Below are 26,428 nucleotides of genomic sequence, written 5' to 3'. Positions count from 1 at the left end.
CCTGGAGAATTCCATGGACAGAGGAGTACATCTAATTCTTGCTTCTAAGTGCTGCAGAGAGGACCACCGTGTCCCTCTCCTGTACTTCTCCTATGTACTCCCCTAGTGGTAAACAGATTACTTCCAACTTCTTACCCCCACAAAACCACCATGATAGCCCTGTGGCATTCCTTAGGAACCTTTGAAGGAATTTCTGTTGGGTATAAGTAGACAAGAAAGATGGCTGGTCACAGAGTATTCTCATGTTTAATTCCATTCAGTGCTGCCAAATCACTTTCCAGAATGGCTCTAACAGTCTGCATCTCCATCAGCCATGCCTGAGGACTCCTATTTCTCTACAACTTTGCCAATACTTCATTATTCAAGTTTCCTTTTTTTTTTTTTCCTATCTCAAGTGCCCCGTTTTTTAAAATCGGAATACAATTGATTTACAATATTGTGTTAGTTTCTGCTGTACAACAACATGAATCAGCTCTAATCAGCTCTAAGTATTCACATATCCCCTCCCTCTTGATCCTCCCTCCTACCTCCCCCTCCCATTCTACCCCCAAAGTCATCAAGGAGCACTGAGCTGAACTCCCTGTGCTAAACAGCAGCTTCCCCCTAGCTAGCTATTTTACACATGATAGCGTGTATATGTCAATGGCACCCTCTTGATTCTCCCTACCCTCTCCTTCCCCATCATGTCCACGTTCCTTCTCTACACCTATGTCTCTACTCCTGCCCTGCAAATAGGTTCGTCATTACCATATCCTAGATTCCACATATATGCCTTAATATACTTTATTTGCTTTTCTCTTTCTGACTTACTTCACTCTGTAGGACAGGATATGATACATATATACAATGGAATATAACTCAGCCATAAAAAGAAATGAAACTGGGTCATTTATAGTGATGTGGACGAACCTTCAGTCTGTTATACACAGTGAAGTGCCCCATTTTGACTTGCAGTTCTATGATTATTAGTGTTTATACAATTATTCATATACTTGTTAGCCATCTGGATTTTCCCTTCATCATACCCTTTTCTTTCTTTCTATATATTCTTGATATGAATTTGTGTTAGTTTAGTCATTTCTATTCATGATCTTTCAAGGAAGATATTTGCAGCATCTTATTCATTGAGACCTCATAGCATTTTATATCCATTTCTCCATTAGGTCCGCAATCCATATCCAATTCCCATATGAGTGTGCATGCCTGCTCCAAGCCCAGTCATGCATGCCCTTGAGATTCCCAGTGTCTTGGAGCTGCCAAGTGTGCTCAGCCCCCAGCAACTCCACTGGTGAACCAGCTCATCCCTCTCTCCCTTTCTCTCTATACTTCAGTCCCCAAATCTGAATGCAGCCATCAGACGGTGACTCTTTTCTTTTCCTGATGCCTCCTTGCTTCCACTTCAGTTAAGAAGAGAGGAGCAGGATGAGGTCTGGATTGCAGTCAGAAGCTACCACTCAAGATTCCAACAATCAAAATGGAAACTTGGACAGAAATTTAGATGAGAAATTTGTAAGGTCGTGCCTGATTTTTAAAAGTCTGACTCTTCAGGAGAAATGTGGGAATTTACAGAGCTTTTCTTTTAAGCCAAGAGGCTTCCACTGGCTAAACCTCTTATTTTCATCTTAGTGTGTACTGACTTTCTCCTTTAAAAGCCCTGCCTCCCTCCAGATTTGGGAACACTCACCTTCACCTTAGCAAAATTCGCCTCCATTTACATCAAGAGGCCCGGAAGCTGCACTGTTTCTTTATAGAGTCCTGAGAGAATGTCAGCCCTTGTAAGTCAGTGCAGCAAAACAGAGGAAAATCTTTTAATGGAACTTCACCAACTAATATACCAGGTGGGGAATAAAGCTGGCTGCATTCTTGAAATAGAAAGAGGAAGAATGTACTATCACTGGGGGACCCTGGGGTTGACCAGGGGCCTTTATAATGTAACAGTCTCCTAGGTGTCACTTCTGGCCCTAATCATAGTTCACTGCTAAGCTGCTGAGTCTGGTAGTCAGTGTTCTTCATGACCTGACCTTTTACTCTTCTGCTACTCCTGCTTAGGGAAACTCCAACCCTGGAGGAATCCAGCCAGCCCTCCCTGCTCCCTAAGAGAAGCACTCCTGTTGAGCTCTTCTGGCAAAGACCACACCTGTGCTGAATGAGGCTCTTGACAAATTTAAGTTCTCCAACCTCAACTGGGCTTTGAACACTGCCTAGCAATCTTCCTGGAGAAGGCAATGGCAACCCACTCCAGTACTCTTGCCTGGAAAATCCCATGGATGGAGGAGCCTGGTAGGCTGCAGTCCATGAGGTCGCTAAGAGTCAGACAGGACTGAGCGACTTCACTTTCACTTTTCACTTTCATGCATTGGAGAAGGAAATGGCAACCCACTCCAGTGTTATTGCCTGGAGGATCCCAGGGATGATGGAGCCTGGTGGGCTGCCGTCTATGGGGTTGCACAGAGTTGGACACGGCGGCAGCAGCAGCAGCAATCTTCCTGGAGAAGGCAATAGCACCCCACTCCAGTACTCTTGCCTGGAAAATCCCATGGATGGAGGAACCTGGCAGGCTGCAGTCCATGGGGTCTCGAAGAGTTGGACACAACTGACCGACTTCACTTTCCCTTTTCACTTTCACGCATTGGAGAAGGAAATGGCAACCCACTCCAGTGTTCTTGCCTGGAGAATCCCAGGGACGGGGGAGCCTGGTGGGCTGTTGTCTATGGGGTCAGACAGAGTCGGACACGACTGAAGCGACTTAGCAGCAGCAACAGCAGCAATCTTCCCATAGTCTCAGACAACACTCATCCACAACTGACTTTCCTCTTTCTCTTTTTTATGTCACCTTCAATTTCACTCCCTCCTGCACTCTAAACACATCTTAAACTCTTACTTGACAGAGGATAAAGGACAGGATGATTTCCTCAACTCCATGCCCGCCTTCCTTTGACTTCTGTGTGCCTCATCCATCCTTACTGCCTTCTCTAGCACAGTGTTTAAAGCGTCTCTTGCTAAGTGTTTCTATTTTTGCTGGTGATTCTTAGCTGAATCAGATCCAATGCCTTTTTATAAAAAAGTATTTTGTAACTCCCTTCCCCTTTAATACTGAGAAATGAATATAACCTACCTAAATACATAATTACATTTTAATTGATTTTATGACATAATTAAAAAATAAAAGGAAAGTAATATGCTTTTTAATATGTAAAGGCTCAGATACTATTATACTGAATACACAGTAAGGTAGAAAAATCCTTATACCTCAATGTAGAATCACTGTGTGCTAATTATGAATGTGTAGACAGATTCAGGTACTTAATCTTAGAACTCATGGACTTCCCTGGTGGCTCAGATGGTAAATAATCTTCCTGCAATGCCCGAGACTCAGGTTCCATCCCTGGGTTGGGAAGATCCCCTGGAGAAAGAAATGGCTACCCACTCCAGCATTCTTGCCTGGAGAATTTTATGGACAGAGGAAGCTAGCGGGCTACAGTCCATGGGGTCGCAAAGAGCAGATGAGACCGAGTAGGACTAACACTTTCACTTTCAGTAGGAATAAAAATGCCATTTCAAAATGGTAAGTAATGCTTTATAAAGTATTTTATATATATAAAGATTTCCCAGTGAAATCTTCCCTTGATTTATACTGTGGTTGAATCTTTGGGAAATTTAATCCATATTAAAACTATGTAAAAATTACTTTCTGTCACTGAAAAACAGTGCTAGGTTCCAGGCTCAGATAATTCTAAATAGAGTTTTCACCTTCCTGACTAGTAGCTCATTTGAAAGCTGCTTGGAATGTGGAAACTTTCTTCACTATATCACCCAGTGCAGGACGCACCACATCTCTGGACTCTGCCCATTCGATGCCTTAACAGCCCCAAGTCACCCTGATAACCCACACAATTCCAAGGTGCCTCCTGACAGTGCCACCACCCTTGTATGGATGGACCAGTTGGTATTCTGGATCTCTTTCCAGTGAGTCTGTTTCATCAGTTAGCCCTTTGTTTTCAATCTTAAACCTTTCCTTCTCTACTTGATTTTTCCTCAATCCTGTGTCATAATAAAGTCATCCCCACCCAGCACTAAGTTCTGCACTGGCCCGTGTACTGCCTCTCCCCCTGCCATCTCCCAGATCAACAGCACAGCAACCTGCCAGGGCTATTCCTTTCCCCTCACCTCCATATCCTCCCTAACTCACTGTCATTTCTATCAAGGAAACCATTCTTTCAACATTTATTTTTAATTGGAGGATAGCCGCTTTACAATATTGTTAGTTTCTGCCATACATCAACATGAATCAGCCATAGGTATACATATGTTCCTTCCCTCATGAACCTGTCTCCCACCCCATCTCACCCCTCTAGGTTGTCACAGAGCATGTGAGCTCCCTACGTCATACAGCAAATTTCCACTGGCTATCTGTTTCACATATGGTAACGTGTATGTTTCCGTGTTAGTTTCTAATCTGTCCCACCCCTCAGCTCCACCCACTGTGTCCACAAAATCGTTCTCTATGTCTTTGTCCCCACTGCTGCCCTGCAAATACGCTCCTCAGTATTTCTAGATCATCTTTCTAGATTCCACATATATGTGTTGCTATATCATATTTTTCTTTCTGACTTACTTCACTCTATATAATAGGCTCTAGGTTCATCCACCTCATTAGAATTAACTCAAATGTGTTCCTTTTTATGCTGAGTAATATTCCATGGTATATATGTACCACAGCTTCTTTACCCATTCATCTGTTGATGGACAGCTAGCTTGCTCCCATGTCCTAGCCATTGTAAATAGTGCTGCAATGAGCACTGGGGCACATGTGTCTTTTTAAGTTCTGGTTTCCTCAGGGTATATATGCCCAGTAGAGGGACTGTTGGGTCATATGGTAGAGAGGCAAGAGTCATTGCCACTGGGACACTCTAACTTCATAAGTTCACAGACAGCAGCTGTGTGCCTGGAGATAGCTGTGAAAACGGGCAGGATATCATTCTTGTATAAAGACAGGAGAGGGATCAGCTAACCCAGACTACAGAAGCTCTAAGAACTGAGCCTTTAATGACCGCAGAAACACATTGTGCAGGATACAAAAGGTCAGGAAACATCTCAGACAGGACCTGCATTAACACAGGCACATTTTCACAGGAGTAAGGATCTCACCATTTGCCTCTGTATGTAGCCAGCATAATGCCTGGTAGGGCATAAGCACTCAATAAATATTTAATAAATCATTAAACAAATTCTTGATTTGTAGTACCAAAAAGCTTTGAGTAGCTGGTTCTGGGAATGGTATTCTAAGGTTTGTTTCTTTGTTATTCTGCCCTTGTATGCTTTTTGGCTCCGTCCAAGTTTTCAACAATGAGCACAAACTCCTTTTATAAGTCTTTTCATAGTCAGAAGTGTTTCATGGAAACAAAAGGAAGCGACTGCGTAATGTAGTCATGAGGCCATGTGGGTGGTGGGGGTGGTGACACCAGGGAAGAATAAAGCTCCTGCCCACTCACTATTTCTGCACGCTGCCCAGTGAAGGAATACACCTTACCCAGAACAGCTAAGAAGGAAAGGTCATCCCTGAGCCCTGAGCGTCATTGGTGACCTCTATCCTTCTCCCTCCCACTATCCCTCTCTCTTTTGTAAAGCAGAGAACTGTGTGGGCTGCATGTGAAGAAGGTGTTGAGACAGGAAAATGATAGGGGTTTTCCATGCATTCCAAAAACTGTGCGGGAATCTGTTCTTTCCAACCAAATGAAAAGCTATTTAAAAGTCAAACCCTATTGTGAATGGTGCACTGGGGTGGATCGCTCGGGACATCCCTAGCGTGTAAGAATGAAATACTCCCACGAGGGCCAGAGAATCCTCAGTGTACTGGCACCAAACTGCGTTTAAAGGCCATGGAATTCTGATGATAGCATTTCCCTCACTCCCTCAGCTTCCCCCAAACAACAATATCACCAAACACTTCATACAACTGCCAATGAGGAAACAATCGCCAAGGATTACTGCTGCTGCTGCTGCTAATACTAAGCAAAAGCCAGTGATGCTGCAAATTAAGGGGTAGGGGTAACAGAGAAAAATAAATGCTTTCAGATGGCATTTGAAAGGAACTGGAGCTTGTGGAGTGACAGCAATGGTGGGGGGGTGGGGGTGGGTCGGGCTCAAAATCTGAGGGGAAATGATCAGGTAAATAAGCTCTCTGCAATAGGCTGGCCACATCTGGATACAAGTTCAAGGTCATTATAACCAAAAAGAATCTTTTGGTTTTGCCATCCAAAAAGGCATCAATGATGCCATCATTTTCCAAGGTGAAGTCTCTTAGGAGAATGAAAAAGGAGAATCCCTCCTCTTACAACTATCTGGTGCTTCCCCCAACACAGCCTGTTTGCCCACTATCCAGGAAACCCAGTTCCTTTGTGACCCTCAGGTCACCACTGCTGTCACCTTCTGCCATTAGCTTTTCAGTATGCTTGTTGTTAATCATGTGTTGGTAAATTTTCCAACAGCTAGATTTGGGGGGGCATCTTTCCCACCTGATTACATTTCAAAATCATTGAATTTACCCACATCTCCGACCATGACCAAATTCACATCCCATATCCCCACTGTTGTTCTTGGCTTCTGCCCAGACTTGTAATGTATAAAACACAACCTCATTAACCAACTGACGTAGGATCCCAAGGTGATGCCCTCTTTTTGTCTTTCCTCCTAGTCTCTCTGACCAAATCTTTAGAATCCTGACGACAAAGTATGCTCAAGAAATGTTCTGAGTTGATTAACTGAAGATTCCTTTGGTGATTCTTTTCTCTTTATCTATCGGTATTTTCCCCTTAATTCTTTACTTTCAGTGCAGCAGCTCCTAGATACACAGAACATTGATAGTTTTAATTATCAACTCTGATGAATGTGAGTGGCAAACTGATTTGTCTAGCTCTAACCCAGTGCCTTCAAACTCCTGCAGTGCCTTCTCTGAGTGTCCTTACAGCAAGTTATAGGTAAGTATTTAAACTCTTTCTATAGCCTTCACTGAGGGTAACTCCCCTTTCACACACTGTACATTTCATCTCTAAAGCTGGATTTTAAAGATAGTATAGACATATTAATAACACCTTTATTACATGCCTCCTTCATGTCTCTGATGCTGTTACACTGATAACATTTATAACTACATCATCATTGAGGCATGGATGCCAGAAATAATGAAGTGTGCTTTCTGAAGGCTGAAAGCAGAATAACCAAATACTGAACTAAAACCAACATCTGCTGCATTTCTTTTTAGACCCTTTTTCTCTATCAAGGGCATAGGCATGAATCCATGAGGCTGAGAAAGGCAGAGTCTAGCAACAAAAAATACCATCCTATGTTCAGAAATCGGAGAAGGCAATGGCACCCCACTCCAGTACTTCTGCCTGGAGAATCCTGTGGATGGAGGAGCCTGGTAGGCTGCAGTCCATGGGGTCGCTAAGAGTCAGACACGACTGAGCGACTTCACTTTCACTTTTCACTTTCATGTATTGGAGAAGGAAATGGCAACCCACTCCAGTATTCTTGCCTGGAGAATCCCAGGGATGGGGGAGCCTGGTGGGCTGCCGTCTATGGGGTCGCACAGAGTCGGACACGACTGAAGCGAGTTAGCATAGCATAGCATAGCATGTTCAGAAATACTTCTCTCTTTGACTGTAGGTTTACTCAGACATGTCAGAAGTCTTTTTTTTTTTTTTTTTTAAGATGTTTGTAAGTCTTCACAAGGGCTTCCCTGGTGGCTCAGTGGTAAAGAATCTGCCTGCCAATGCAGAAGTCGTGGGTTTGATCCATGGGCTAGGAAGATCCTCTGGAGAAAAAAAATGGTAACCCACTCCAGTCTTCTTGCCAGGGATATACCATGGACAGAGGAGCCTGGAGAGCTACAGTCCAGGGGTCACAAAGAGTGGGACACAACTTTGCAACTAAACAACAACAAAGTCTTCATGCAAAGATTGGTTCCAGGCCATCATATGACCCTCAGTGTTTAAGTCCCTGTTAGCCCCATGCTACACACATATACACACAAATGTGATATTTTCAGTGCCTGCTATGTAACAGGTTCTATAGATAAGTGGTTTTAAATATATATATATATATATATATATATACACATACATATATATATACACACACACACAATTTCGAATTTTATGATAATTCTATGAGGAACTTTCACTTAAAAGGTCGGGGGGGGGAGTTGAATATTCATATTTGTATGTGCTGTGCTTTCTTGCTCAGTCATGTCCAACTCTTTGCAACCCTATGGACTGTAGCCCACCAGGCTCCTCTGTCCATGGGGACTGTCCAAACAAGAATACTGGAGTGGGTTTCCATGCACTCCTTCAGGGGATCTTCCCAACCCAGGGATCGAACCCAGGTCTCTCACATTGCAGGTGGATTCTTTACCATCTGAGCCACCAGGGATGCCCAAGAATACTGGAGTGGGTAGCCTATACCTTCTCTAGGGGAACTTCCTGACCCAGGAATCGAACCAGGGTCTCCTGCATTGCAGGTGGATTCTTTACCAGGTGAGCTATCAGGGAAGCCCTCATATTTGTATATTTCTCCACAAAGATGGTAGTAAAAGGATTTTCCTTAAAAGCATAAACACACAAGGACTAAGAGAATGGAACTGTGACTCAGAATGTGACTGTATTTTGAATATTTACCTATACCTATACAACCACAAGGTAGAAGCTGGAAGCAGATGGGAAGGTAACAGGAGCAAAATTAGCAAAACCCCCAGCACAGAGCAAGGGAAGACCATCAGTGAGCAATTTGCTCTCAGAATCCCAGAAAGGCTCAGAAACGGAAGAATCCAGGGATCTGTGGACATGGGAGTGCAGGTGGGTTCTGAAAACAGGAACACTGATTGGAAATGGGACAAAGAAAAGATCTTAGAAACATCAAGAAAATAAAGAGAACCAACAGCAAAGGAAAAACTGGTGATGTACAGAAGTTAAGGATCAGAAAGTCAGTAGATTCCTCAATGCCAATGCAGGAAATTAATGTCTGCAAAGATCTGAGAGGACATGTATTTCCAACCCAAAATTCTACATTTGACTCTCATGCAAATAACAGAGTGAAATAAAGGACTCTCATATTCAAAATCTTTTCACATTTACCTTCTAGGCATTCTTTCTCGGGAAGCTACTAGTGCATGAGCTACACCAAAGTAAGCAAAATACGAGGTAAGCTAAGACAACTAAAAACACTAAGATCCAAGAAACAGAAGATCCAGTACAGCAAGAAGGGAAGGGACTCTCTAGGAGGATGCTGAACGAAAATCCAAGAACAGTAGTAAAGACAAGATCTCAAAGCCACAATCTGGGAAAATGACTATCTCAGATGGAGCAGGTAAACCAGTGAAAGCCAGGACTCCTGGACGTGTTCACAATAATGAAAGGAGATTCCCTTCAGTGGAGAATATGGGATGGACAGTGATAAGGATGTTGAAAAGTAGTAAAAATGGAAATAATTATCATCTCCTGGAAAGACCTACCAGAAAATACAAATGTAATTATAACAAACTACATGGATTGGCAGTAAATACTTTTTACATAAATATAACAATGCAAACTTTTAATAATAATCTAACCAAAAAATACGATACAATTCTAGAAGACTTCAAAAAAGCATGTGGAACTGAGGGTATATCCTCATTTCCGATAACAAAAGTCAGAGATTATAGCTAAAATCAGAAAAGCAAGAAACTGCAGTACAAATAAGTCATTTATAAATATTGCAGTAAATATAGGAAGGAAAAGGAGGGTTAGGCTCTCAGGAAGTGGAACCAGGGCATGCAAGGGTAGGCACAGGATTTCTCTTTGTTGGTTGTTATGGGCTGAACAGTGTCCCTCTCAACTCTATGGGTTAAAGCCCTAACCCTCCAGCACCTCAGAATGTGACTGTATTTGGAAGCAAGGCATTAAAAGAAGTGATTACGATCAAAGGAGGTCATACGGCTGGACCTAATCCAGTCTGGTGTCCTCATGGGAAGAGATTTGGATCCCCAGAGACACACAGAGGGAAGACCATGTGATGACGCAGGGAAAAGGCGGCCGTCTGCAAGCCAAGGAGAGAGGCCTCAGGAGACATCAAACCTGCTGACACACTGATCTAGGGCTTATGCCCTCCAGAACTGTGAAAAAATAAAGTTCTGTGTTTTAAGCCACCCAGTCTGTGACACTGTGTTATGGCAGCCCAAGGAGACTAATACATGTTAATGAGTCATGTAAATATTGGACTTTTTAAATAATGTACCAATATTACTTCTATCAAAGTATGAAAAATAGTTAATTAATATAATACCCATGTTGACATAGCTCCCCTAAGAATGAAAACTAGAGGTCAGATTAGTTGAAAAATGTGTACAGGGTGACACATCTAAAACCAGGTGTGTCTCACCCTGGGTCCAGAGAGTTCCATGTATCTTCCGGGGTCCTGGAGGCCCACAGAGGCCTCAGCCCCCTTGAGTTGGCAGCCCTGGACCCTGACTGCTCACAGCAATATCCTGGACTTCCCTGGAGGAAAACACCCTTTGTATCCTTTTTTCTTAGGCTACTATTACCATGTGACTATCATCTTGGTTACAAAGCTCTGCAGGTTGGTGATGGACAGTAAAGAATGTCAGCTCTTCAATTCTTCAAATCTTCTCATCAGTGTCCTTTTGAACACCACTGCCCAACTCAACAGTATGTCTGGGACTAATTCTGGCAGAAGGACGTGGTCCTTGTACCAGGGGACCTGAACCCAGAAGCTCTCTTGAGGTCTGCATTAAAGGATGAAACACTTTTATTTCTTTAATTAAAGAAAGAGTTCACATAGGTCACAATGCTATGAATCTGTGTCAAAACCAGAGAAGGGATGAAATTACAAAACACTCTTGGAGAACTTCCCCTCTCTTCCCAAGGATATGCAATGTGAAAAGGAGGTCCCAGCAGCAGGGCTGAGTCTCGGAGCGCCTTCCTGGGAAGGTGAGTCTGTGTTTTGAGCCCAGCTGCTGTTAGCATTTGCGTAAATCAGAGAAAAATGGAGGATGTTGTCAGGAACCAAAACTTGTGATCTTCTTCCTCTTTCTAGGTTCCAGAGTTGGTGAACATGGTGGTATATTCCACCACACCACAATTCAACTCTTGGTAAAAAAAAAAAAACAAACTCATCATTATCAGAATTGTTGCAGGAGCACTGAACACAGTGATCTTCATCAACTTAAAGAAAATGGCTAAGGCTGGCTGCTACAAAGAGGCATCTGTAGAGCATTTGGGAAGGGCTGGGAATACAGAGAATGAATTGCCAGGATTTTCTGTGTTCACGCTTATCTGACTGGCTTCAAACATGAGAATAAAAATGTTTTAAACACAAACACATACATATATGTGTACACGTTAGTGAAGTGAAAGTCACTCAATCGTGTCCGACTCTTTGTGACCCCATGGTCTATACAGTCCATGAAATTCTCCAGGCCAGAATACTGGAGTGGGTAGCCTTTCCCTTCTCCAGGAGATTTTCCCAATCCAGGGATTGAATCCAGGTCTCCCGCATCGCAGGTAGATTCTTCACCAGCTGAGCCACAAGGGAAGCCCCGTGTACAGGTTAGTGAAGTCACTCAGTCGTGTTCGACTCTTTGCGACCGCATGGATTGTAGCCCACCAGGCTCCTCTGTACATGTTAGCTGCTGCTGCTATTGCTGCTGCTACTAAGTCGCTTCAGTTGTGTCTGACTCTGTGCAACCCCACAGATGGCAGCCCACCAGGCTCCCCCATCCCTGGGATTCTCCAGGCAAGAACACTGGAGTGGGTTACCATATCCTTCTCCCATGCATGAAAGTGAAAAGGGAAAGTGAAGTCGCTCAGTCGTGTCCGACTCTTTGTGACCCCATGGACTGCAGCCTACCAGGCTCCTCCATCCATAGGATTTTCCAGGCAAGAGTACTGGAGTGGGGTGCCATTGCCTTCTCCAGTACATGTTAGAGGTTTAGTCAAAAGTCAGTGAGCACAGGTTAGAAACCCTGCTCTGCCATATAGTGAGGACACAGGGTAGTCAGTTTGTTTTTGACTTTTCTGTATTTCTCTTGTATTTCTAATTTCTAAAATGAGAAGAGGGAGAGAGAGGGGAAGGAGGTGACCACCAACTTTTGCAGTGAGATCTGGTAATAATGTATGTTAAGTATCTGCTCAGTGTAGAGCAAAATATCCACATTCCCAACATGTTAAGTACTTTAACAATAGTAACTATTGAAGAAAATGGAGATTTGAGATAAAAAATAAATCCCCTAGATAATAACTTGAATACTCATAGCTGACAACGTAAGGAACTTATGTTCTTTACTTTCCTTTAAGCAAAAGAAGTAAAAAAAAAAAAAACTTAAGCAACAATCAGGGTAAAGATTCTCCTCTCCAGGGAATACAGGTGACTTGAGAGACAAACAGGCTTATGTTTAAATATCAGCTCTGACATTTTGAATGAGTGACCACATCTTTTTCAGCCTCCTTTGACTTCTCTATAAAACAGAGGGGATATTGGGTTTGTGTCAGCTTGAAATGAGAAAGCTCAAAGTGTGACGAAGTCTCAGTGCTCACTATGCATGTGTGTGTGCTAAGTCACTTCAGTTGTGTCTGACTCTGTGGCCCTATGAACTGTAGCCTGCCAGGCTCCTCTGCCGATGGGATTCTCCAGGCAAGAATACTGGAGTAGGTTGCCATCCCCTCCTCCAGGGGGTCTTTCCGACCCACTGATCAACCCCGTTTCTTATGTCTCCTACATTGGCAGACAGGATCTTTACCAGTAGTGCCACCTGGGCAGACCCAGTGCTCACTATACTCTTCTCTGATTCCTACCTTTTACCCCATCCTTTTCTGACCAAACTGAAAGCTCCTCAAAAGCAAGCGTCAAGCACCAGTCCTTTAAAGCAACTAAGACAGCGGTCCATAGAGAGGGGCAGTTATCGCTCAGTTGATCTTCAATTTGCCTTTCTCCCTGCACGGCTGAAGGCACTAGACCTCTCCCAGACACGTGTGAATGACCTAAATAATTTTTTCTAATCTTCTCCCCTTGCTCATTAAAAGAAGAAAAACAATCCAGGGCAAAACCTGCATTTTGAAAGGATTTGCTGTTATTCTTTCCTTTGTACTGGAGTAATTCTTGCTTTTCTTGCCTTGTGCACATACTTGAACTCCATGGTGATTAAAGGTGATGGTAGACAAGCCACGCCTCCACGCAGGTGTCTCCTGTTTGTGTCTAGGCTATAAAAAGAATTGCTAAATTCACTCTTCTCTTTTCTCTAGCCATGGCTCTCTAGGATGTATGTTGGTGAAAAGGGAGTATAAAATTAAGCAGGTACTCTGTATTTACAAAACACAGCAAAGCTACCTGTCCCCCAAAGCAGTCAACCTTCCCATAAGGTGTTGGGTATCCTATGGGATCTGGGTGTAGTCCATTGTTCTCCATCTTTTCCCAGGAGACACTGCACATCATCACAATTCACCTGAAGACCATTTTCTGTGTTCACTCTTGTTTGGCCTCAGGTATTCACTTTACTCTAAATCCATGCTTCACAAACATCTTTGTGTATGACCTAAAGCAAGAAATATATTTAACCTGACAGCTATGTAGCATAAGCACGCATGTACAACTACACACATGAATGAAACAATAATTTTAGAAGACTAAACTTACTATGTGTGGTAACAGCAGTATTTTCTGTTCCATTTTAGTTCTTTTAAGTTTTAGTCCTCAATGCAACTCTCTTTCACAATCCATTAATGGTTCACAAGCTGCAGATGAAAAGTACTGTCTAATGTTTATAGTGAGATTAGCATTTATTAATTCATTTACTTTCATAACACTGTGAAAAAATTAGATTCTAATATCACAATTCCCATATTTAAACTGAGAAAAAGTAGGATTCAGAGATTAATTAACATGCCTATAGTCACTCAGCTAATTGGGGCCAAAGTCCCAACCTTTTCACTATGCCAGGCATGCCACCCCCACCCAGACTCCCTGGCACATTGTTGGCACAGACCATGGGGGTGTTAGTCAGGATTCTTTCAGGGGCAAGTAATAGAAAGTCCAATTGAAATGGCATCCATTATAAAAACTGGTCCTTATCTTAAATAAGTAGCTTTGAAGTCAAGTTGATTATATTAGCAGCTTGAAAAACACCTTCAAAGACTCACGCTGTCTTCAGCTCTGTCATCCTTAGTATGTTCTCTCTGTTTTCAGATAATTCCTCTCATGGTCTTAAGATAACAGTCCAACCATGGCAGCCTAAGGAACCATTTCCAAAGCTCAGCCCCTTCTTTTCTCCTTCTGTAAGAGTGAGGAAGACTTTCCCAGGAGTTACCTACGTTTCACAGTCCAGAAAGGCAGCCCTGCAAGCCAGTCCTAATCTAAACACTGGAAAGGATGGAGGGATTCCACAAAATGCTCAGAATCAGCCCACAGGACTGAGAAGAGACCAAATCCCCGCAGAATTCCTTTCCTTCACAAGAGTCAAACACATTCCAACTTCCATTCCCCAGGATGCACACAGAGTAGAGGATGGTAATGACAGAGTGAGGCAAGCGAGAGCATCCTTTCACAGTGGGTGCAGATAAAACTTCCCGGAAGGTGATGGGTGCCACAGCATCTCCCTTACTCTGCCTGGTTAGATGAACTAATCCCTTCAGCTTCTACTTGGGGTGCTTCCTCTAGCTACCTCTGGTCCCTTAACTGTGTCACTCCTGTTTACCCAATCTCTAATCCACTCTAGGCCAGTCCATACTCTCCCTGTCCATTCTTCATCATTAACCTCATTCTTTTGGGCGATTATCCACCTGTCATTCTTTTCCTGTTTAATGAATACCTGCTATATGACAGACGGACGCTGAACTAAGCTATAGGAAAACAAAGATGAGGGGGCAGTCTCTGCCTATAATATCCAGGGGCCTTATTTACACACAGTGGCACATACACATATATACATATAGTAGTAATAGTGTTAGTCACTCAGTTGTGTCTGATTCTTTGGGACCCCATGGACTGTAGCCTGCCAGGCTCCTCCATCCATGGAATTCTCCAGGCAAGAATACTTGAGTTGGGCTGCCATTTCCTTCTCCAATATATACAAATATACATACTCAAATTTGGCATCTGAATGTAAAGGATGGCATGGAGCTCAAAGTCTCTAGGAAACAGAGCTGGAGGCAGAGGTCAAAGTGATGGGAGTTTACTTGGGAGGTGCAAACCCTTGGGCAGTGGGGTGAGAAAAAAAGGATTTAGGCTAAAATAAGCAAGGAAGGAAGAAAAGGGAAAGAAAGGGAAGCAGGGAAAATGGGAAGCAGTGTGTTGTGATGTTTTAGCACTGGCTCCTGCCTCACAAGATGCCGCCAAAAGACATTGTAGACAGCTTGGGAGGTGCTTTCACTGATAAGAATACAGGGGTTGTCTCAATGGCTTCAAGGGGAAGCTGTGCCTCAGAGCAGCCCAAGGACAGAGAAGGAGAAGTTAACCGGCCTGGTTCCCTTCCATCTCTGGATTCCCAATGGTCAGAGTTAACCCCCTGACTTTCTGAGTGTGTCATCTGGTCCCTTTGGTGGTTCCATGTGATGCCAGATTCCAAGCCTTGTGTTGTGCAGTTTCACCCAATTACAAAAGCAGAGGGGCACACACTGCATGACTGAGAGCTGGAATGGGGCAACTGAAGCTGGGGTACGGGTGCTCAGTCTTCATCTATTACACTGATGGTCCTGCAGGGAGAATGTGGATGGTATCTTCTCTCCTTTGAATGTCATATTAATCGTATCTCCTTTAGCCCATGCCAGCTTGTGATATGTAATACTGTAATTTACCATAAAAATATATATTTGGTCTTCTTCCCAGTTTCGGGTATAAAGCTCCCAGCACCCTTGGAATTTCCTAAGTGTTAAAGAGTAATTAAGTTGTCTTTTACTATGTTAATAGTGGCTTGGAAAACACTTAAGGATGGGGTCAGGGGGACCAATTTCAATCCCACCCACGGCTTCCAGGGAGAGGAGATGGATATTGATTTAATCTCCTATGGCCAATGATATACTTCCTCATGCAATGAAACCTCCATTAAGAAAAAAAAAAGGGGGTTTGAAGAGATTCCAGGTTGGTGAACACTGTAGATTTGGGGAGAGTGGTGTGCTTGGAGAGGGCATGGAAACTTCTGCCCTTTCCGCATCCCTTGCTGAATGTATCTCTTCCATCTGGCTTTCCTGAGTGATAGCTCTTTGTCATAAACCAGTGACCTGGTAAGTAAAATGCTTCTCTGAGCCACTCAAGCAAATTAATGGGCTTCAAGACAGGGATGTCTCTGGAACTCCAATCTATAACTTGTAGGTGCAGTTGACAACCTGGTTTGCCACAGGCCTCTAAAATGGAGGAGGCAGGGATGGAGGGGTGAAGGTGGGTGTCTCTCCATTAATAATACTGAGTCTTGTGGATGGAAACTGGCTTGTTAAACATATGTTTCTACTGTTTCTCCAATTGCCATTAGCTATACCATGTCGCCTGCTGAAACTCCTATAGTAACATGCATCCCTTTGAGTAAATGCAATAAATTAGAAACGGGGTTGAGATGATTACTTCTCCTTTTTTGCAAAGCCAAAAGAGGAAAAAACAACTCCAAGAGGTCTTTCTCTAACTTCATGGTGCAGAAGAGTAACAGGATGACTTGTTAAAAGACAGATTCTGGGACCCACCCCTAGAGATTCTTACTCTAGAAATCTCAGTTGGGACTTGATAATCGGCATTTCTAACAAGAACCCAGTTGGTTCTGATCAGTTAAAGGACCACATTTTGAGGAGTGCCAGTATCAGCCAAGATAGAAGAGGCAAATATTAACATCTTGACTTAAATCTTTACTGTTTTTGTTCAGTCGCGTCCAACTCTTTGCAACCCCATGGATTGAAGCATGCCTACTAGCCAGGCTAAAAGAAGTATGTTTTCTTCAAAAGATACCACCTAGGGTGGCCATGTACATATCTAATCTGGAGATATGTACAAAATACTGATGAAATACATTTCTAGGCCCAAGATGGAGTGGCTTCTGCCTGAGACACTGCGTCAAAAAACCGAAATATTACAACTTTCATGTTCCTCCAAATGCTTCTCCTGAGCAGATATGCAGCATATCCCAACAGCCAATCCCCAAAAAACAACCCACCTCTGGCTTCTCACCCCAAACAAGGTTGACCATTTGTCCCCAGCCATGCAGATATTTGGGCAGAGGAGCCTGGTAGGCTGCAGTCCATGGGGTCGCGAAGAGTAGGACATGGCTGAGCAACTTCACTTTCACTTTTCACTTTCATGCTTTGGAGAAGGAAATGGCAACCCACTCCAGTGTTCTTGCCTGGAGAATCCCAGGGATGGGGGAGCCTGGTGGGCTGCCATCTATGGGGTTGCACAGAGTCGGACATGACTGAAGCGACTTAGCAGCAGCAGCAAGCAGTATTTTCTATTTGTCTCTTCCTTGCTCTTTATTCTTTATCCCATAAAAGCTTCTTGCTTTCTGCCCTCTTTGGCAGTTCTCCAAAAGATTTTCCATTTCATTAAAGTTCTTTAGTACCACCCGAATTGACTTCTTTCATCATTTTTAAACAGTTTTTCAGCAACAAAATTGTTTCGTAAAAGTTTTTGTAAAACACCACAAAAACCCCAACCCAGCAGCACATCCACCTCAGGTATTAATCTGCTCAGCTAAAGTAACAAGATCTTCTAGTTTCAAAGAACTGAATGCCATCTTCCGGTACACCTGCTTATTTTATGCCTAAGAACTGTGGCCCAGGAGGTGTAAATATCTACAAAAATGGCAAAATCCTACTAAGACAAACTAGAATTACCATGACCACCACGGGGAACTTTCCAAAGAGACAATTATCGTTCATTTAAGAAGTGCACCCGAGAGTGTTGCCCAAATCAACAAAGAAAATGGGATATCTATTTTAATTGACATGCCAAAGCCTCCAAAAAGCAAGGCTGCCCCAAAGCTTCATCGAATGTTTCATTATAAAAGGCGAATGAAAAATTAAAGACCTGTCTAAAACAAAACATCGAAAGACTAAGGTGACTCCTACCACCAGCCTCTATCCTCTGTTATGTAAGTACTCACTAAGCTTCCAGTGAATTGCTTTTCCACTCTGAAGAGACCAGAAGACCATAAATAAAGTCCACTAAATAGTTTTAAAGCCAGAAACCTAGAACGCTCCCCTTTGTTGCACCCTCCTGGGGTCCATGGTCAAAACTCTCCATGCTCCCTCACACAGTAGTGTCCGACTCTTCGTGATCACATGGACTGCAGCCTGCCAGGATCCTCTGTCCATGGAATTCTCCATATAAACATACTGGAGTGGGTAGCCATTCCCTTCTCCAGGGGATCTTCCCAGCCCAGGGATTGAACTCTGGTCTCCTGCACTGCAGGCAAATGCTTTATCACTGAGTCACTGGGAAAGGCCCCATCAAAACACAGGCCCAAAGTTCTCTCATTTACATTCAGTCAGGATACAAGGGGAAAAGTTTTGTCAAATCGTTCCATAGCAACTCCCTCCTCAAAAGAGGGTCCCTCCTGGGGTTAACCAAACTCCCAGAAATTCTCCAGTAAACTGCTACTGGTTATTTCCTCAACAGCCCAGGGGAAGCTAACATTAAAATTAATGAAAAATCTTGTCAAATTCTAGTAGACACAAGACTACATTTGTCTGGAGGCTGCACATGGGCTCCTAGGATAAACAGCAAAAGCCAAGGAAGGGTGAAGATTCTTACCAGTGTCTGCTCTCCTCAATCTCTGCGGTGACCCGTTGAAAAAGGTAACATTTCAAGTTTTCCCTTCCTTTCCAAAGCCTCGGTCATTGACTGGGGACCCTTTCTCACCCAGGAACAGCCGTTGCCTCATTGTTTGTTTCATTTGTGTCGTGTCAACATGGCGTGGCTTTCTGCTTGCCCGAGGAACGCAAGTTGTCAGTTCTTACGTGTGCAGGCAGCTTAATCATCCGGCTGGGGTCGGGTAGGAAGTCCAAAAATACAGCCGGACAGAAATGTAGGCTGCACTCTGTTTGCCGCTCAGATAGAGTGGGACAGGGGAAGGGTTGCACTTCGTTTGTGGCTAGAGTTTTACTGAGTATGCCCAGCTTGGAGGAACTATCTAGGTCTTTCTTTGAATTGTCTTTGAGAGTGGCTCCGGATCTGGAGAGGCAGGTGTCCTTTGCAACCATTGTGGCGGAAAGATGTAGGACCCCCAAACCGGGATTCCCGGCCTCGGCGGATACAACATGCCTGACAAGAAAGCAAAGAGCCCAGAAACTGTATGGAACCACCACTGCCTGGACAACACCAAGGTGTGCTTATACTCGGCTGGAGATGAGAGAACTTTTATACTGGAAGGGAGAGGGGATGTAGTAATAAAGACAGAGATGGCAATTCTTTAGTAGAATGGGGACACAGAGCCCACGTTAACTGATATAAATAAAGCAAGCAGTGTATCTTACAGGCTTGAGTTCGTGGGCTGAGCTTTACACCCATTGCACTGAGTTTGACAATGAGTATTTGGAAATACAAGAATACCTACGACAGAAACAGCCTCCAAATCTGCAAACTGGGGAAGCACAGGTGGAATTCCATTAAAATAAGGCTGTGTGTGTGCAGTTTGTCCCTGTTAGGGATGGTGCTGTCTGGTGACACGGAATGTTTTGCTCTTGTAGGCTCAGAGCTGTGTGTGAGATGTTTCCAGATCAAAGATCTAAACCCAGGTAGACTCAGCACACCCAAGTTGGCCTAAATCAGCCTAGGGGAATACAGGGAAAAAGAAGGGCAACTTTTCTTTTGTTGCATAATCTCACTTAGGGGTGGTAGACTGAGGAAGGGATTTGCGTTTAGATCAAGCATTCCTGGAAGGGATGATTTGGGCCTCTGGAGGCTACCGCTGCTGTGGTTGCCTGTGGTGGTGGGAGAAAATGGTGAGGAGGCAGAGCACAGCTTATTCTATTTAACCTTATTCTACTAGTTAAGATTCAGGGCTTACACTTGTGCTGATTGATCATGAATACTGATTTTCTGCCATTCAGGAAGAAAAAAGAATTTGTGAGGAAGAGGCAGAGTCATTAGTTAGCAACCAGATAGAAAACTGTGAACTCTCTTTATCTAAACAACCAGACTAATTTTATGGTATCAACCCTAAATGTCTTGATCACCAGATTGAATTACGTCCAATATCAATTTGGTAGTGATATTCAACAAGTATTAAACACCTACTGTGTACCAGGGATCCATTTGAGGTGTGAGGGATACACTGGTGAGCAAAGACTGGACTCTCGTGAAGCTCTGTTCTGGTGGGAAAGAGACAATCAACACATAGAAAGTGAAGTCGCTCAGCCGTGTCCGACTCTTTGCGACCCCATGGACTGTATGTAGGCCATCAGGCTCCTCCATGCATGGGATTTTCCAGGCAAGAGTACTGGAGTGGGTTGCCATTTCCTTCTCCAGGGGATTGTCCCAACCCAGGGATCAAACCTGGGTCTCCCGCATTGTAGGCAGATGTTTTACCATCTGATTTTACCATCTGAGTCACGAGGGAAGTCACATGTCAACCTGTGGTGTTATAAAGGGAAGAAAGCAGGGTTACAAGGTGAAGAGCAAGGGAGCAGGAGTGCTTTTCTTCCATTTCTCCCGAGGTTTGGAGCTCATTTGTACCTCAGGACTTTTGCAAATGAAGTTTTCTCTGTCTGGACCCTTCTCTTCCTTTTGACCCTGTCAGCTCTTCCTTTTTGCCAAGTTACCTTTTGAGCTCCTTCCTCTCTGGAAGAGACCAAGCTCAGGTTCTTGTTCAATCACAGCACCTCAGCTTCTTTGCTATACTAAGGACACTTACGATGCTGCATGGGAACTGTTCAATGCCTTTGTCCCCTCTAAACCTTAAACTCACAAAAGCTGAATTATGTCTGTTCATTGATGAATCCTTACAGTCTTGGAGTTTGCAGAGTAGGGACCCAGCAAATAACTGTTGAGTATCTGAATAACTTTCAGTATGCCAGAACACTCAATCAGAGAAGTTCCCTTCCCAAGCCTTTTACTGTGCTTATCTTATAGGCCATCTACATAATTTGGCCTTTTTACTCTATAGCAAGATTAATCTACATAATTTGGCTTTATTGGACTGTAAATATGTAGTAATATATGATGTCAATATCCTTTATTTCACCTTAACAATCCTCATGGCTCTTGGAAACATGTGCTGACTGAACTACGAGTTAAAATGAATACTCTTATTTGTAAATGATCGAGTCATAAATAGGCAGAATCAACCCATGCTTTTATTTCCATTGCATATAAAAATTTCATATGAAGGTATTGATGTACAGTACTATCCCCATGGGCTGTAAGAGAGGCTAAGAAACCACTAAAAGAATCATCATTTGTAATGCTCACACACAATTGACCACTCTGAAAACATATCCAAAGAAATCAAATTTAAAACAACTAAAATCAGTAAGGATTTTTTTTCTTTTTTGTAATTATAGTGTCCCCATTGTACTGTTTAAAACAAAAGTAATCAAATTCCTTTGGGCCAGGGCTGCTAAAATCTACAGTTTGTGTCAAAAAAGAAAATGAAATAAAATAAAAGGAGGCTCATTTTTCCTAGAAAAAGATTCTCTCCTTTCACTAAGTTGCACATCCTGAGGGCTGGGCAGCAGTGGAAAGAGGTTTCCACATCAGCCACTGGGAGTTTTTCATAGCTTTCGGGAGCTGGCCTCTGCGCAAGGTTAAAATTTAAAATTCTAAAGCAAGTTAAGTTTCGCAGAAACACACATTCTAGAGAATGGTGACTCCACTATGCTATGTGAACTGGCATGATATAAAACTTTGTGTTAATGTATGAATTTACATACATAAGGAAATTGGATTCATCTTAGTTGAAGAAAAATTCCATGGTTTAAAGAAAATGACCTTTTTCATATTTTGTTTTCCTAACATGGCAGGAAGCCAAATAATAAAGTACTAACATGCATGGCCTATGGCTCTAGTTTCAAATCAAGTTCATTTGTCCATGTGCTCAAGTCGAAAAGACTTTTAATAATTATTGGACAAGAATAATTTCCCCAGTAGTGTTTGAAAATTAAAAAAAAGAAAAAATCAAATGTAACTAACCGAAGCAGCTCAGTTAGTATCTTATTGGAAAAAACACCATCATATATGCTTTGGTGCTTCGTGGCAGAAAGCATTTAAGGGCTTGTCTCTCAAGAGTCTCAGAATGCTCTAGAGGTTGACCATGGTTCTGTACAATCCAGCTGCTGCCAGAAACCCAATTGATTCAAAGCTCAGATGTAAAATGCCCAGCCCTAACCCCACCGTTACCTTAGTTTCAAATGCAGCAAAACAGAAGAAAATATTGGTTAAAGTTAAGGCACAGCCCTGGGACCAAAGACCTGCAGCTATGTTTTTATATTTTATATACCTTTATGTATTTTATAGTTTTCTTGAATCTTCCATAAACAAGCTCTAAGGTGACAAGACTATTTTATAGAAGAAAAGAAAATGTACAAGGAGTATGTATACACACCATTCATTCTCTCACCAAGAGTTTCCAAATATATCAACACCATCCCAATTCGGGATGATGTTTTAATAAGAACTGATAATTTACAATTAACATTACAGTATGTACATTACAATAAATACATGGTTGTAAACAGACAAACAAGACTGTATTACAGGTAAGGTCATTTGGTGAGAAAAAAATGCATGGCACAAAAAAATAAATAATGCATTCAAAAAGCATCATAAAGCTTTCGGTAAAATCCACTTCATTCAAGTTTTTTTTTCCTTGTCTACAATTTGTTCTATCTACATTATTTTCTTGTGAATTTTAAGTGACATAAAAGAAAAGAAAATTAAAACAGCATTATTATGTTTAGTAACTTGCAAGCTGAAATGTACTGGTTTTATGCAAACTTAGACATTTTCTTCCCCATACAGTACCCAGATACTGTATTTTCTTACAACATTTTAGGAAATGTAAAGCCACTTATAAAAGGATATTCTTTTTAAAGCAGTGTATAATTCTGAAGCACACTTCGGCGAGAGCAGAGGAGAGAAGAGAGGAGAAGCAGATTGTACAGTGCACTAGTCCCTGTCTTTTGGATATTTTTTCCTAAAATTTGATTGTCCATCATTGGGTATCTTCACACATGTGACCATTAAAACCAACAAATTGAAGAAATAAAAGGAGTCTCCCTTTTTTAGTGCTGTTATATACCTTTTCAGGTCTGGATTTGTGACATATTGCTGTTTTAATTTTTTTTTTCATTCTTAAGTTCTAGGCACTCTGTGGGGGAAATAGCAAGCATGAGGAAAGGGAGGGATTGAGAGTATTTGGGAGAAAGGAATAAACCTTAGATTCTTTGCCTTTTCTTCTAGACCTCCATCAGGAACAAAATTAAAATGCAAACAAGTTTCCAATTGTTCTTGTGAAACCACCTGCCAAACATAAAACTTTATTTGAAAGATTACTGTCTGAATTTTACAGGGGAATCTGATAATTAATTGGCCAATTCCTGTCTTGTGCTCTATGTCGAAGTTCACAGCTACCTAATTTTTCTATCAATGTTTCTAACCAACTGTGGCTCTCAGGGGATTAAAATAGTATCTTCAGCTTGGGTCATTTCCCTGGCTGATGATTTAGTGATTGAGACATCCACAATATAAACATTTTTCAGGATTACAATTCCATTTACTGTTCTATTTTCTGTTTGGTCAGATATTCCCTTAGCCTCTACTTGAGTTCTTGGATATCACTGTGAAAAATGATTATTTGGGCTCCAAGCTCTTCACAGAGAAGGTAAACATTTTTTAAGAGCTGAAATGGGAAGAAAGTCCAGACTAAATAAATGCCCCAAGATGCCAATTAAAGGTAAATACTGGGAATCAATCTCTAAAATTGCAATACAATTCTTGATGCTAAATTCAGCCAAGAGTGATCTCTACTCTTGAAGATTTATTCAGAATCTTCTTACCCAACTGAGTAATTTAAAACGGCATCACATCACCTAATCTCTGGTGCTAGGGGCACCATCAACTTCTTTTCATCAGCGTATTTAAAGTTCTCCTCCACTAGATGTACTTCTGGATCAATGATAACTGATAAAGCAAGAAATGCTATTATGTGTTATGTGGCTGTCCTTTAAGGAAGAGTCATTGCTACACTTAAAATCACGTCTCAGGAATATTCCTCATACAGTTCTTAATCCCGTGGTGAAATCATAGAAACAAAAGAGCATTCATTGTACTGGTGTTCATTAATACATTCTACTAATATTGTTAAAAATTACCTAGCTAGCCATTAACTTTTCTTTGTAAATCAAAAGTAAAAGCTAGTCATTATATAAGACCTCATGGCAGAAAAGAATGCTAACTCTAACTTGACTACCTGTTCTTTGCATCCATCAGAATGGTGGTGATATATTTGATAAGACCCCACGTGGTAAATGTGGACAGAGGTTCAAACACACACTGAATAATGAAGCAGCACAAGGGGAAAAAGGTTTTCTTACTATAACTGACTGTGAAAATAATAAAAATGAACATGAAATGTGTGGGTTATTACAAAGACATGCATTTGTGAAATGAGGGTCTACCACCACAGCAAAAAGTTATCAGAAGACACTAAGTGGGAAAATATCTAAAAAAGACTGACCATTTTAGCTACTGGGTATTTATATATCTCCCACTTGCTTCAGATAATACCAACTGATGACTGAGTGTCCACGAGGCTTGAGATACATTAGACAGAACACACATCAGAGTATTATGGAACACGTGTTCACTTTGCACACGGTGAAGAGAAATGTCAGTGGGGAGCAACTCTGCGTGTCTGAATAGACCAAAATGAAGAGCCAGCAAATGAAGACCTACAAAAAGGGTTTCCTGCAACATAAAGTCAATTTTTGTTTTTAAAATATGGAAGTCATTGGTATATAAAACAATGGGTCACTACAAATCAGTTAATTGCTATGAAGTCTAAGGTGCAAGTAAAATTTGTAAATTAGGTTTATCCAGTGTAGCACAGATTTGTACTGAAAACTTGCAAGTTACTCCTTAGAAAAAAATAACCAGTGGCAGATGAAGTTCTGAATGTAGTTTTTTAAATATAATACCTCAATACATTTAATAATAAAAGTAAGCTCTACAAAAAATCTGTTTTACATATCATACAAAATGTAGAGGTCAGTGCAGCTCACCGAACCACACTATTCAGTCAGGTATCAGGAAGACTTGAAATTAGAAAATTATGCAATTTCTGTGGCTCATCTTTTTCCTGGTAACAGCTTCACACTATGTCCTGTTCCTGACCCATTCGTTGCTTCACCCATCTGTTCACTGCATCCATGTAATAATGCCTTCTTTCTGCTGAAAATATTGCAAACAAAAAGAAAAAAAAAAACCCAAATCATCTTAACTTTGGGGCTGCCCAATGAGCCACACTCCCTAGAAAACACTTAAGAGTTGATTTTTCTCGGTTTCTTCAGCTTGATGGAGCCGCAGACCCGTGACTATGCTGTCCATGAAGATGTCCCTCTCATTCTGATGACATGGAGGTGAAAAAACTGGTGACGATATTCCTGAGCGCCAGACTGAATCGTCAAGGTCAGTTTTGTTCCACAAACATCCTGGCAGATGACAGTGAGGTGTGACCGTGGTTGTGGCATGTGACATGCACTTTGGAAACAACGTTTCTACTTAAAAAAACAAAAAACACAAACGAAAGGCATGGAAGTCTGGGCCCTGTTACGTGTCTGGGGAGGGGTCCCCGATGACACAGGCCTCGGGCTGGCTCTCCTCGTCCGCCACGGCCTCCTCTTCCACCTGCTCATCCAGGGGGATCTCGGTGGACTCCGAGTCCTGAGTGCACAGAGTCTTCGAGTCGCTGCAGCTAGTGTCTTCTTCAACTTGACTCCCACTGTCCTTCTCGGTGTCTGACTCGCCGTCTTCCTCTAAAGTCAGTTCAAACTGGAACTTCTCTGTCTGACCCTGCCTGCCCTCCTCCTGGTCATCGGGCGCCGGGGAGGGGCTCTGAGGAATTGTGCTCTGGTACCATTCGCGATTGTCCTCCAAAGTGTCCAAAATGTCCTGGGCGTCAGGATGGACCAGGTCTGCCCACGTCTCCCACAGAGGATGAACGATATAGTCTATGAAGCCCACCTGGTTAAAAAAAATATATCCAATGTGAGTACAGGATTAAGAAACAATGGAAAAGATTAAAGAGACCCAAATGTATTCAATTTATATACTGAATTAAATTTTTATATATGATATATAGAATTTATGTAAAATATATAAATGTAATATGCTTTACAAATATAACACTGAACCGAAGACTATTAACCTTAGTCTGGTAAAATAGTCACTATTTTAGGTAGCAGACTGT

General features: G+C 42.3%; 1 protein-coding gene across 14 annotated transcripts in view; it reads right to left on the bottom strand.

Moving 5' to 3' along the window:
• Positions 1-21,295: 21,295 nt before the first annotated feature.
• PDE4D (phosphodiesterase 4D) overlaps positions 21,296-26,428 on the bottom strand; it is a 1,603,025-nt gene continuing 1,597,892 nt past the window's right edge. For all 14 annotated transcript variants that reach the window (XM_061393128.1, XM_061393125.1, XM_061393122.1 and 11 more), the window contains one exon: positions 21,296-26,202. In XM_061393128.1, coding sequence (XP_061249112.1) covers positions 25,789-26,202 — 414 coding nt within the window. In that variant the 3' untranslated portion in view covers positions 21,296-25,788. The remainder of the gene's footprint in view (positions 26,203-26,428) is intronic.

Source organism: Bos javanicus, chromosome 20 (genome assembly GCF_032452875.1).
Source record: "Bos javanicus breed banteng chromosome 20, ARS-OSU_banteng_1.0, whole genome shotgun sequence".
Lineage (NCBI taxonomy): Eukaryota > Metazoa > Chordata > Mammalia > Artiodactyla > Bovidae > Bos > Bos javanicus.
This window is presented reverse-complemented; position numbering and strand designations above follow the sequence as displayed.